General features: G+C 38.2%; 1 protein-coding gene across 2 annotated transcripts in view; it reads left to right on the forward strand.

Moving 5' to 3' along the window:
- Positions 1–14,095, forward strand: part of LOC150089093 (ras-related protein rab7-like) — an 84,265-nt gene extending 70,170 nt beyond the window's left edge. For both annotated transcript variants that reach the window (XM_090369811.1, XM_090369810.1), the window contains exon 5: positions 13,280–14,095. In XM_090369811.1, coding sequence (XP_090225937.1) covers positions 13,280–13,498 — 219 coding nt within the window. In that variant the 3' untranslated portion in view covers positions 13,499–14,095. The remainder of the gene's footprint in view (positions 1–13,279) is intronic.
- The last annotated feature ends 902 nt before the right edge of the window (positions 14,096–14,997 follow it).

Here is a 14,997-nt window from a genome sequence, read left to right on the forward strand (position 1 = left end):
CACTCACCTGGGAAGTGGAGGAGAATCCATACGGAAGCGATCACTTCCCTGTGATAACCTTGTTACACAGTGGGAGACCATGTCTTCCTTTTAGGTTACCACGGTGGAAGATTGATCAGGCTGACTGGACTGCCTTCCAACAACAGGCAAATTTCGATCTTAGCACAGTCAGTCAAGAGCCGATCAATGACGCAGTACAGTACATCACAGAAATCATCGTCCAAGCAGCTGCTAAAGCTGTCCCAAAAACATCAGCCCGGTTTCCACCATTTCCCAAACCTTGGTGGAATTCACAATGCACAGCAGCAAAAAAGGCTCAAAACAAAGCGTGGGGGATATTTCGCCGATATCCCACCACGAACAACCTTATAGCCTTCAAACGTGCACGAGCCAAAGCACGCTACATCCGTCGTCAGAGTCAAAAGGAATCGTGGATCCGTTTTACATCATCTATTAACCAGTCTACCAACTCTAAGGTAGTCTGGGATAAAATCCGGAAAATGAAGGGAAAATATACATCCCACCCTTCTTCAATCCTAGATTATAATGGATGCGCTATTGCAGATCCAACTGCAATAGCCAATGCTCTTGGGGAAACATTCTTTAAGATCTCTGCAACATCTTCGTATTCCCCAGAGTTCCTGGTCCTTAAACACAAACTGGAAAGGCAAGCACTTAATTTTAAGACCAAGGGCCTCTATCCCTACAACGGGGCATTCACTATAGAGGAACTGAACAGAGCGCTCACTCTTTCCAAAGCAAGTGCCGTTGGACCAGATGGCATCCATTATGAAATGATTAAAAATCTTCTACCAACATCTATGGATTGTCTGCTCCTTCTGTATAACAGAATCTTTACTGAAGGGCAGTTTCCGGACTCCTGGCGAAAGGCAATCGTTCTTGCCTTTCCTAAGCCAGGAAAGGATCCAAAAGTCACCACCAATTATTGTCCTATTGCTCTGACTAGCTGTTTGTGCAAAATCCTGGAGAGAATGGTCAATTCTCGTTTAATATGGTATTTAGAATCAAATGACCTTCTCTCCAACATCCAGTGCGGCTTCCGACGGAACCGGTCCACTTTGGACCATCTTATTAGAATGGAAGCATCCATCCGGGATGCTTTCCTAAAACGGGAACACTTGGTGTCGGTGTTCTTTGACATGGAAAAAGCGTATGACACAACTTGGATTTTTGGCATTTTAAAAGACATACATAGCCTAGGCCTAAGAGGGCATCTGCCTTTTTTTATTCAAAACTTTTTAGCCAATCGATCGTTCCAAGTTCGTGTGGGATCCTCACTCTCTCGCTCCTTTAGCCAAGAGGAGGGAGTACCACAAGGATCAGTATTAAGTGTCACGCTTTTTGCCATAAAAATAAATTCCATCACAGAACAACTTCCTCCGACTGTAAACAGTGCCCTCTATGTTGATGACTTTAGCATTTTTTGCCAGTCGTGCAACATGAGGGTAATTGAAAGACAACTGCAGAAAGCCATTGATAGTCTGAATTGCTGGGCACTTGCAAATGGCTTCAGGTTCTCGCCGGAGAAGACCGTTTGCGTACACTTTTGTCGCAAGCGTAATCTTCATCCTGAACCCGAATTACGGCTCGGACAAAATGCTATTCCAGTAGCAGCAAACCCAAAATTCTTGGGACTCATATTCGATAAAAAACTAACTTTTTTGGATCACATTCGTGAACTCCGCACCAAGTGCACACGTGGACTTAATATTCTCCGCTCGCTCTCCTCTACATCTTGGGGAGCAGACCGATGTACCATTCTTCGGCTTTACCGTGCACTAGTGCGATCCAAACTAGATTATGGGTCCCAGGTATATTCCTCAGCCCGAGACAGTGTCCTGCGGTGGCTGGACCCCGTCCATCATCAGGCTATACGCATCGCTACTGGAGCATTTCGAACATCTCCTGTCCAGAGCTTATACGTCGAAGCAAACGAACCACCGTTATCACTTCGACGTAAGCAGTTGTCTCTAAAGTACGCCTTAAAACTGAAATCCCTGCCAGACCATCCTACGTGGCCATTCGTTTTTGAGCCACGATGGGAAAATTTATACAATACTCGAAAGACTGCCAATCGTCCTTTTGGTATTCGTATCCAAGAGCTACTCAAAGAACTTGATATCAAGGTAGACAAGGTTGCCCGAACATCAAAGCAACCCTTTCCACCCTGGCATGCTCGTGTCCCGGCATGCGACTTGTCGCTTAGAAACTGGGTAAAGTCGGACACTCCATCATGTGTCTACCTGCAGCTTCATTCAGCACACCGAACTGAATATTCTGACTTCGCGCCAGTCTACACAGACGGTTCGAAGTCGGAATCATATGTGGGATCTGCTGCTGTCTTTACAGACAGCACTATATCAGAGCAGATCCCCTCTGAATGCAGCATATTTACTGCAGAGCTGCGCGCTGTAGAGTTAGCCTTGGATCATATTAGTAAATACCAATACCAACGGTTCATTTTATATTCTGACTCTCTTAGCATGTTACAGGCTCTAATATCTGTGAGATATAATCCTCATCCAGTTCTGTCTAGCATTCAGCAGAAGATTCACGTTCTCCATGAACGCGAATATGACATCCGCTTCTGCTGGATTCCCAGCCATATTGGGATTAGGGGAAATGATTTGGCTGACGCCGCAGCCAAATCAGCAATTCCCCATAATAACCGCTGCCTGTTAGTCCCCTATACAGACTACAGGCAAATAATACATCAAAAGTTACATTCCCAATGGCAGGACTCGTGGAATAGACAGACCGGAAATAAATTGCATCGTATAAAGCCTGTAATTGAACCGTGGCAGTCTAGTCTGCGCAGGAATCGTAAGGAGGAAGTTGTTCTTGCCCGGACCCGCATAGGACATTGTCATTTGACACTTTCTTTTTTGCTGAGGGCGGATGACCCTCCTATGTGTGAGTCTTGTGGCACAGTTTTATCAATCAGACACATTTTAGTCGAATGTTCAGATTTTAGCAATATCCGTCCTACCGCTTTTAACCATCTGACTGAGCCTTATACACTCAGTCAGATTTTATCTGACAATGACAACGTGTCTGCTGTTTTTATCTTTTTAAAATTAATAAATATTTTTACTCATATATAAAATTTTTACATTTTTCTTTTATATATTTGTTATATATTTTGACATAGTGACCTAACTAATTAGGTCACTGAAAGTTTAAAAATTTTCGTTTATAAATGACCTGGTCTTGGCGCATTATAGCCTTAGTAGCTGATGCGCCAATAAAACAAAAAAAAAAAAAAAAATCTCCCTCTTACGGCAGCGAGAGGATCAGAGTGGAAGCAGAGGGTGCTAAGAATCTCTGGGTACGACCAGGCTGCCATGCACGGAAACTGAACTTGGCCTGTTATAACGTACGATCACTCATCGGTGAAGACAGGATATTAGAGCTGGAAAAGGAATTAGAAACCGTGAATTTGGAATATCATCGGTTTGGCTGAAACAAGAAGAAGAAATGAATCATAAGTTTATCAAGTGGAAACCAATGGAAACCGTGAAAGGAGTGAAGGTGGAGTTGGGTTTCTGGTCCATAAAGATTTTAAAAACAACATTTTGGAATTCAAAAGTACATCACCAAGGGTGTCAAGACTAATACTCAAGATTTCCAAGAGGTACAAGCATAAAGATTATAATGATTTATGCACCAACATCGAGCCATGATGATGAAGAGGTTGAAGAAATGTACACCGAAATTGAGTTCTAGATGAGCACAAAACCCACTACACTATTATTATGAGGGACTTCAATGCTAAGGTTGGACAAAGGCAAAACAGTGCAGAAAGAGGAACTATAGGAAATTTTGGAATTGGTGAAAGAAATAAGAGGTGAAAGACTTATGGAATTTGCAGAATCTCAAGGACTGTCAGTAATGAACACTTTTTTTTTTTTTCAAGAAAACAGTGAACAGAAAGTGGACATGGAAGAGTCCAAATGGATTAACAGCTAATGAAATAGACTTCATCCTCACTAACAGAAGATATCTTGTGAATGATGTTACCGTCCTGAATAAGGTAAATGTTGGAAGTGATCACTGAATGGTAAGATGTACACTTGATATAGATGTAGGAAAGGAAAAAACTGACTCGAGTAAATAATACAAAAGTCTTTGAGATAACAGAGGAGGAGAAAAAGCAGTATGTACTGGAACTTAAGAACAAGTTTGAGCTTCTGCAGACTGCTCAGGACCAAGATATCGACGAGGAATATTACAACTTTCTGAAAGTGAAAGCCCAAGAAACCTATAGGGAAAAAGAAATCCAAAGAAGAAAAAATTAGTCAAGAAACACTTGTCATGTTGAACTGAAGACGACAAATGAAAAGCAAGAAAAACACTGACAGGGAGAAAATTGAGTATACTGAGTTATGCAAAGCCATTAGAAAGAGACTCAGAGAGGACATAAGAAGATTTAACACAAGAAAAGTAGAACAAGCATTAAGGGAAAACAAAGGATTTAAATCAGCAGCCATGAGCAGTAATACAGAAAGACAAATGATACTGAAACTGAAGAATAGCGATAGTGTACTTATAAACAGCAAAGAAGGCATAATTCAAATAGCAGAAGACTACTACAGAGAATTATACAAGGAGTGAGGGAATGATACCAGCAGTGAGGTAGATGGATTGCAAAGTAGCAACACATACGATATACCCGATATTCTTCCTGACGAGGTAGAACACGCATTGAAGAATCGGAAAGCCCCGGGGGAAGATGAAGTTACTGTAGAGTTGTTAAAATTGGGAGGAAGAGACATAATACAAAAACTGGCAAGGCACTTCACAAAGTGCATTAGAAAAGGTGTGACGCCTGAGCAGTGGAATAATGCAATAAAAATAGTTTTGCTGCATAAGAAAGGAGATAAACTGGAAATTATAGACCAGTTAGCTTGTTATCCCACATCTATAAGTTGTTCACAAGTGTCATTACTAACAGATTAGAAAGAATACTTGATGAGAATCAACCGAAAGAGCAAGCTGGCTTTAAGACAGGATTCTCAACTACGGATCACCTTCACATAATATCACAGCTATTGGAGAAAGCAAATGAATATAAAACACCATTATGCCTGGCATTTGTGGATTATGAAAAGGCATTTGACTCCATACAGCATAAGGCAATGTTTCAGGCACTGGAAAGACGAGGCATAGATACCCCATATATTATGATTTTGAAGAAAATATTTGAGAGTGCTACCTACTTTATTAGCCTAGACAAAGACAGTAGGAAATTTAAAATCGAGAAAGGAGTTCGACAAGGAGACACAATATCTCCGAAGCTGTTTATTGCTGCCCTTGAGGAAGCTTTCAGAAGATTAGACTGGTCATAGAAAGGAGTCAACGTGAACGGAGAGTACCTAAACCATTTACGATTTGACATTGTGGTCATAAGCGATGATCCCAAAAAATTAGAGGAAAATCTTAATCAGTTATGCACAGTTAGTAAGGATTTTGGACTAAAGATGAATATGGCTAAAACAAAAGTAATGATGAACAAGTATGCTACGGAAAGGGAAATAATGATTGAAGGAGCAGTAATTGAAAAGGTGGAGTCATATACTTATCTGGGACAAGTTATTAGCTGTAATAATAAATGGCTGGAAGTGAAGAGAAGAATAAATTTTGGATGGATAGCATTCAGGAAATAGTCACATACTGAAGAGCAATATCCCAGTTTGTCTGAAACGTAAAATAATGAATCAATGTATACTCCCCACCATGACTTATGGAAGTGAAACTTGGGCACTCACCAAAAGAATGGAAGAGAAGCTGAGAACTACACAGCGAAGAATGGAACGAATTATATTGGCAATCAGACTGTTAGATAAGAAGAGAAACACTTGGATTAGGCAGCAAACTCAAGTAAAGGACATTCTTATCAAAACTAAAGAACTAAAATGGTCTTGGGCAGGACACATAACTTGAAGACATGATGACAGATGGACTAAGAAAATAACAGAATGGTACCCAAGAGGAGCTAGAAGAAAACCTGGAAGACAAAGGCGGAGATGGATAGATGAAATTCATGAGTTTTTGGGTGGTAAATGGATGGCCAGTGCTCAAAACAGAAGGAACTGGAAAGTTGCTGGAGAGGCCTTCATTCTGCAGTGGATTGAAAATGGCTGATGATGATGAGCAGGACAAGGTTTCTCAAAATGGAAAGTGGAATGCAATGTGCTGTCATCAGCAAAACTATGGATAGGATTTCCGGTCAATGGAAGATGGTCATTAATATACAAGAGGAAAAGATTGGGGGAAAGAACTGAACCTTGGGGGATGCCAGCATTAGTGGAAAAGTTAGACAGCCATCTACCATCACCCTCAATGAGTGATCAGAGAAAAAAACTGAATAACCAATTACAAAAAAAAAGTTGGCAAACCATAAGATGGAAGCTTGTTTAGAAGGCCTTTATGCCAAGCACGATCAAAAACATTTGAGATGTCAAGAGCAACTGCTTTGTTTCCCCCGATCTTTTCCATTGAATTTGTTCATAAGTGGTAACATAAGCCAGAATATCACCAGTGATCGACACTGACGGAATCCAAACTGGCGATTGTTGATCAGACGAAAAATTTCTAGGTATTTTAAGAGTTGGCAGTTAATTGATTTCTCCATTACTTTCAAAAGAGTAGAAGTAATTGCAATGGGGTGATAATTGAATGGGAGGGATTTGTCACCCTTTTTAGGAATTGGCTGGATATGAGCAAATTTCCAAGCAGAAGGAAAAACACCTTTGGAATAAGAAAGTGAAGAAAGGTTGCAAAAAACAGGAGTAAGTTTAGGAGCACAGGTTTTGAGAACAAGTGGAGAAATTCCATTGGGACCTGGAGCTTTCTTAACATCAAGAATTGTGGTCGAAGACCACAGGAGGTATTGAACTTTTGATGGAAGACTGCAGGAGGTATTGAATGGAGCATGGTGGGAGGTGTTTTACCAAGATCATTAATACATGGTGGGAAGAAAAATGGGATGCTAGCAGGTCATCTTTATCCTTGGCTGAAGTTACAACAGAACCATCTGGTTTTAACAGAGGTGTGGAGCAGAGATGGGCAAAAGTTGCGGCCAATAGCTTTGGAAAGAGACCAGAATGCTTGTCTACCATTAGGTCAAGAAGCAAGTTTTCTACTCTTAGCCTGTTCAAAATTTAGTTTGGACTGATTAATAACTGCTTTACAGTTGTTGCGAGCTTTGATGTAGGCAGAAAATGAAACTGAAGAATAGGATACAAGCCAATTGCGATATGCAGCGTTCTTCTCTTGAACAGCCTTAGCACATTTATTCGAAAACCAAGGTTTGGATAAAGGACAAGATTTTAAAGTGGAGTGAGGTATAAAGGATTCCAATCGTACAAGAATAATTTCACTAACGCGATCTGAGCAAACGTTGACATCAGAAGTTTTGAAACAGTAATCCGACAAAGGAAATGAAGAAAAGAAATCTCGCAAGTCGTCCCATTTTGCATTCTTGTAATGCCAAACAATAAGAGGTTGGGAATAGCCATGAGATAAAGGCTCCATTGGAGAAGAGACAATCACCAAGTTGGGATCTGGGGTGTCTGGATGACCACTCACTTCAACTGTGTACTTAGAAGGGTTGTTTGTGAGAAAAAGATCAAGCATGTTGGCTGTATGGTATTCTTGTAGGTAAATTAACAAGGTCATTAGTAATTAGATAAACCTCAGGATTTCGACCAGCCGGGTCGGTGTGACTAGAAAGCGAAAGCTAGATGGAGTTGTGAACATTAAAATCACAAAGGAAAATTACCTCACTGTTAGGAAAGTTGAACTGGAGGAATTCAAGTTGCAAAGGGAGGAAGTCTGAGCTCCAAGTGATTAATGGAGTTTGGAGAACGGTAGAGACAACAGATGAATTTGACACAATGAGGTAGAGAGATTTTAAGCCTGAGAAGATCGAAAAGAGGAGATCCCAAATTACCAAGTCTGACAGGGAATATTGGAACAGACATATGCACAAGTACCACCTTTCAGGCAAAAGGAATCATACAGCAAATAATTTGGGCAACTGAGATGAGCAGTAGTTGAATCAACTGAGATTCAGTCAGAAAAAGTACATGGGGTTTGGCAGACTGCAAGTGGAAATGGAAATCATTGAGACTAGAATTGAGACCATGTAAATTTGTGAAATCAACTAGGAAGTGTTTGGGAGGTTTAGATCTTTTTGGAGATAAGCTTACTCTATTAGTTTGACATTTCATGGTGTATTCAATGGTAAGAAAAGGTGTGTGGGGACATGCTGTATGAAGTAATGAAATTTTTGGATATGGCGTACACATGGTAAGAATATATTTGAGACCCTTGACATAACGTGTCCTCAAATGTCCCCCCCCCCACATACACACTACTCAGACTCCCTCCAGTCACTATCTGGCAGAGTAGAGGTAGCAAGATTATATCACTAGCTGATGCAGAAGCCTCCTAAAGAGTTACCAATAGGTTTGTAACTACTAACTAGTGTACTAACCAGTGTACTAACTAGCCGGCTGGCCTGCAAACACTGTTCTAGAGCTGTACCCTCGAAATATAAGGAAGATTGGATCTTGTCATGATGTTCATAACCTCAAAAATCATCAGTCGTACTGCATGATGGAAGAGATGTGGAAGGGTTGACCGGAACTTAGCTCTGGAGACTAAACATGGGTTCCACCACTTCAAAGGTGCCTCCGTAGCTAGGTGGGAAGGAGCAGCAGTGGGTAGCACACGCTTCTTGATTAGACCGGGGTTCGAGCCCGTCACCACCAAATACGGAGGATGTGGAAAGGTCAGGGAAATGACCACCGCATATCCCGGAGCAATATGGCCTTAGTTGCTAATGCTCCTAAAAAACCAAATAACAACCACCACTTCAAGCCTCCTATAAACAAAGTGGTGGTATTGCACCCGTTGATGAGTCATCTACTACCTAGTGTTGCCTGGTAACATAGAGGGTTGGCAGTCCTCCATGTGGTATGGGTGCGACACCTCGACCCCCTGCTTGGTTCACACCTGGGTGGTCACCCACAGTATGCTTGTGCAACGGAGGTTATACCCAGGATTACTAACAGTCCCACCATTGTGACAGTGCAAGCAGAGGATTTGGCTGTCACAGACCATCTGGACTTTGCCAAAATTGGGTCCACTTGACTTGAGTGTCACCCAAATATCAGTTCAATCAGCGTTTTAGACTCGCAGATAGCAAATACAGCTTATCTGGCATATCTGAGAAAATGTCTGACAACCTCAAGGACCAAAGATAAATCATTAGGGGTTGCCTGTCATTCATAAAAGATGATGAAATCTTATTTTTTTGAGTTGCCACTGTATCACCACCAAGTGTTAGCCAGCAAAAGATTAAATTCTAAAAGCATTATGGATTTAGCTTTCAAAATCATGAATTCTATCAGAGGACAATCTCTTCAAAGGAGACTTTTCTAAATGCATTTTCGATGCTACTTTCTACGATGAAGTTTCTACAGAGATTTCAAAATTTGTTGATCAAACTTTTTTGGGGAGATGATTATCAGCAGCTACAAGATAGAATGGTTGTGCAATCTGGGTTTTTTGGCAAATTTTACCAGTAAACTAAGTGATCTGAATTTGGAATTACAAGGAAAAAATAAAAATGTGGGTGACATGATTAGTGCTGTTTCTGTATATAAATATAAATTTTTGGCAATGGCTAAGAATCTCAAAGAAAAAAAATTCAATCATTTTGCAAAATATGCAAGATCATTTGAAAAAAATAATATCCTGTTTTTGAATATAATAGTGAGAAATATGTTTCTGAAATTGAAGTTGTGGATGATTTTGAAACCATATTCAGTGAGTTTAAAACAGTTGAATACTGGATAGGAAATGAATGGATAAGAAATATTGTTCAATATATTTCTTATCCATTCATATATTGTTCAATATATTTCTTATCCATTTAATGTCAACTTAGTATGTGAAACAAATTTCTGACAAAATCGCTTGAGATTTTTCACATAGAGAAAATATTACTTGAAAACAAAATTATTACATTGCAAAACAATACTTCCTAAAATCTATCTTCCTAAAATTCATCAGAAAAAGATTTTTGGAAATATGTTTGCTAAGAAAAGTACCCAAATGTAAATAAAAAAAATGCGGTAAACTCTTAAATTCCTGTTTTAGTTCCACATAGCTTTGTGAATTGGCTTTTTCATATTTGAAACAAAAAAGGTGAAGAATCACTCTACTCTTAGGGACTTGCATACCGAAGATTCTTTACGGTTGGCCTAATCACAGTATATCTCAGATTTTGAAAGCTTGGCAGATAACATGAAAACGCAAACTTCGTATAAATTAAAAATTTAAATACGTATGAATTTAAATGAAATTCTTGAGATGGTAGCTCGCGGCACATTTTGAATTTAAAGTAGATTGCATCACAAATTAAGTTGGCCACCCCTACTATATATTTTTGATTGATTGATATCTTATGGCTTAGCTAAATGACTGAAACTAAAGATAAACGGTGATACCACTATGTGCCTTGGTAGTTTCCCTACCAAACTGCTCATTGGTCTTTAGTTGCTATGCTGGCCTGTCCATTAATTTTAACAGATGGTTGTTTTGTATTCTGAACTTTTGGTGTGTACGCACGCGCACACACTTTTATAGGAATAAAAATTGCAGATTTTTCACTGTGACTACAATCATGTAGTAATGGATAAGCCTTAGATGACTTTCTGATGCTAAACAGCTGTTTGAAATTACCACATAAACTTGGTTGTATTGCCCGCCAGTGAGCACTGTTGAGACTTTTTTTTTTTTTTTTATGAGAACCCCAAACACGAGAGGTATTAAACCTATAGTACTTAGTACCGTGCTTGGGTTGGAGGTTGAGAAGACGAAAGAAGATATTTGTTGATATTGGACTTGAACTTCTGTAGATTGTAATTTTCAGGAAATATGTATGAAGGAAGGTTGTTCCAGAAAATGGCAGTTGAATGAATAAATGAGGAAGATGAAAAGTTGGTTCTGTGGGTTTGAAGTTGGACAGTAAATGGATGTTGGCTGGTGGCGGCACGTGTTCGGACTGTTTTGAAAGAGAGAGCGGGAATTATAGAAGCCAATTCAGAAGAACAGTGCCCATGGAAGTATCTGTAGAAGAGGCATGCAGCAGAAACAGTGCGTCTATGAGAAAGCGAGTGGAGAGACTCTGTTAGAGATGAATCATTAATTAACCTAACTGCCCTCTTCTGAATGGAATCAAGAAGCCTGAGAGAGGTTTTGGGGGCACCACCCCAGATGTGGGAACAATATTCCATGGCAGGGCGGATTTGCGATTTATACAGAGTGAGCAGCTGTTTGGGAGAAAAGTAATGCCGAGAGCGAAAGAGAAAACCAAGTTTTTTAGATGCAGAGGAAGCAATATTTGTAATGTGCTTGTGCCAAGAGAGATTAGAAGTCAACAGACTTGCACTTAACATCTGTTAAAAATTAGAAAGTTACTTATTGCTGGAAATTCAACAGTGATCCAAAGTAATAAGCCACGTAGAAAAGGCTAAAAGATAGTTATCCTTGCCATTGGTTAAAGTTTGACAGCATTCAATGGATCACTTTTCTCTTGCTAGAAAGCTTGTTGGGCTGTAAAAATTTGCTGTGAAGTATGCCATCGGAACATTGCATGGAGAACATTTGTAATGTGCAAAAGGTGACCGTCTCTGGGAGTAGGACTTTTTTTTTTTGGATGCCAGATAAGAGGGCCTAGTACAATAAACAATTGTCTTATTTTTCTTTAATACTGTGTATTTATTGTATTTCATTACAATCGGTCAGAGAATAGATTCTAGTGACTTTATAACAATTTCTTTGCTATATCAATATAAAGTTTCATATACCGAAGAGATTGTCATATAAACATGTATTATAATTTGTCACTATTACATGACAAAGCTGTAAATGTAAAATACAATATTTGGTATCCAAATTAGTCTTATTTTAATTTATTTAAGAAAATCCAAGCATTGCAGAAATAGACTCCAAATTCACTTACACTATCAGAATATTTGTGGTGGGTAGATGAGTGAGTAAGTGAGCGAGCAAGAAAGTGAAAGTAACATTTCATAATGTTGATACACAGATGGAACGGTTGACTGCAATTTAAGTGGCAGTTGTATCAGTTGATTACTGGGAGTATTGTAAAGATGGCTGAAATTTGCTTCAAGAAGGAAATTGTATTGATTAATTTTGAACTAACTTTTTTTTTGTCAACTTACTACCTTATAAAATTATTACAATCACATTTCCTTTTGAAGTGTAGTTTTCCTAGATTGTATTTATAGCTTAGCTTAATTTTTCTTAATTTAGCTTAATTGTAGTTTTCCTGTACTGTTGAGACATGTATTCTGAGTAACTGTTATATTTAATTAGAAGTGATGGAGAAAAATGGCTCTCAGTAAAGGGAAGGCTAGGTGAGTGGATTTGCATGTTTTAACAACAGAACAATTCTTTGTTCTGCATGAGAGATGCTATTTAAACTGGAATATCACTGATGGGATTCTTGTTGCGTTATGGAATGTCCACAAAAAAAGGGCCAATTGATGTAATTAATGAAACCTTGGGTAATGTCCTGATTCCCCTGTGGATTGGTGCTGTCACTTATGCTAGGCTATCTCAAGTTCCACTTCCCTTTTTCCCTCATCACTTCTAATTAAATATAATAGTTAACTCAGAAAATGTCTTTATGCCTACCATCTTCTTTCTTTATAAGATTATTCCTCAGACAATTTGGTGCCTCAGTCATAATCAATAATTTTCTGTGGTAGAATCTGACATTTAAGATGTCTGTGAAATCAGCACTGAAGACTAAAAATAACCTGTACAAGAAGAGTACGTGTCTCAAAATCAAAAATTTTGTAATGCAATTATGCTATGTGACACCTTACCAATTTATTTTGAGAAATGTTCAGACAGAAAAGTAAGCTTATATTAAAAGCTTGATTTCTAAAAATACAGCAGGTATAACTACATGCAATAGAAGTTTATTTGCTTCATTAGAAAAGCTGGCTGTATAGTAATTTTATTAGTTATTTGGAACTTTGAAAAAAAAAAAAATCAAGGGGGTTAAGTTCCACTTTGTTTTTTCATTTCCTTCTCCCTTTATTTTCTGCACATCAAATAAAACCATTAATATGATAATCTAAAATCAGAAAACAATTTTGCAAATTTGACTATTTATTTCAAGAAATAACATTTTAAAATTTTTGCTTTTTAGGTTGTTACTAAACGAGCCCAAGGATGGTGTCAAAGTAAGAATAATATCCCTTTCTTCGAGACAAGTGCAAAAGAAGCTACTAACGTTGACCTTGCATTCCAGAAAGTTGCACAGGATGCCCTTGCCCAAGAAACAGAAGTTGAATTGTATAATGACTTTCCAGATCAGATAAAGCTTACTAGTGATCAGAAACCAAAGCCAGATGGCTGTGCATGCTAATAATATCATATGATCATGGGTTAATGATTTTAATTTTTCCTTTGAAAAACTTGGTGTACCCTCTCTTTGGTCATCCACTTGACTGTTATAATTAAGGAGAAAGACAAATTTGCTAGCTTAAGTGGGTGACAGTGGACTTCTGGTGTGAATTTTCATTATAATCTAATTAAGCAGTGCAGGCCTGTTAGGCCTTTTGGGAAGTAGGGAGACTGGTACATTGAGTGTATAACATGTATATTCCAAGAAGTGGGGGGAGGGGGGAGTATCAGCTATAATTTCAAAAGATCTTTTGAAAGTGATACTTTGTAAAGCAGCTTTTTCCTGCACTGCATTGCAGAATGTACAGATAAATGTTGCAGCACTTGAGATTGTTTGGTTGACTAGAATTTTGATTAGTTTGTGCAGCATCTTAGTGAGATAAGTTGCAATAGACCACTGTAAATTATATGTACAGAGGACAGTTAGCTAAAGAGTATGGTGTTAAAATTTACATGTTCTTTACCATGAAATTATGACCAAAAATGCATAGCCTCTAAATGCTTATTTGTTAACTTCTGTATGCTATTGGATTCTTATAATAAAATGTAAACAACAGCAGTTTAAGCATTTATTTTTATTTATTATTACTTTTTTCATATTCTGTGACTTTTCACTGATGGTTCTATCATCATAGAAAAAAAGGTGGGTTTTTTTTTTTTGTGTGTGTTTGTTTGCTTGCTTGCTTGCCATTCCTGTCCATGGACTTTATTTTTGCCACTAAATTATTTTCCAGGAAGAATGACAAACTATCTGGATTAGCTATATTTGGTGTGTAATGTCAGTTATTCATGGTTTGACAATAATAGTTTTATTTGATTACTTCCGATATGTACCAAAAAATTCTTTAAGGAATAGTTCTTTCTGTCAAATTTTAATTTCTGAGGTGGTGGAGATTGATTTGTATACCAATGGTAGACTAATAGTAATGGATTGAAATAAGTGCAGTTTTGAATTTAAGTGAATTAATTTAAAAATGTGTTATTGACAACAAATCTTCTGGAGAATATATTATAAACATAACCATACTTTAATGTTTTTAAGTGCACAAAACTCCTATTCACTTGTTTAGGAAATAATATATTATTTCCTTATATTATATTTGTCTTATTATTTCCTTGTGTAAGGAAATAATAAGACAAATTTCATAATTACTCCATAGATAACAGTGAGTGTATAGTTGGGAAAGTAGAGTAATCCTAGAGCTGCTGATTAACATGCAACACATATTTTGCTGTAGGATCCATCAGACCAGGTGCTACTGGAATAAATATGATTTATGGCAAATGTCCAGTGTGATGGATCTCATATGCCTAACAGCCCCATGGTATAAACAATGGTTATTTCACATTCCACAGATTTGTAAGAACTGGAATTGAACTTATTTTAAGTAGAGCTGAGTTAAGTCTCAAGTGGGTATAAAGTTTTTTTTTTTTTTTTTTTGTTGACTGATTGCTAGTTAC

The sequence above is a fragment of the Mastigoproctus giganteus genome, chromosome 3 (assembly GCF_048544385.1).
Source record: "Mastigoproctus giganteus isolate SK-2022 chromosome 3, ASM4854438v1, whole genome shotgun sequence".
Lineage (NCBI taxonomy): Eukaryota > Metazoa > Arthropoda > Arachnida > Uropygi > Thelyphonidae > Mastigoproctus > Mastigoproctus giganteus.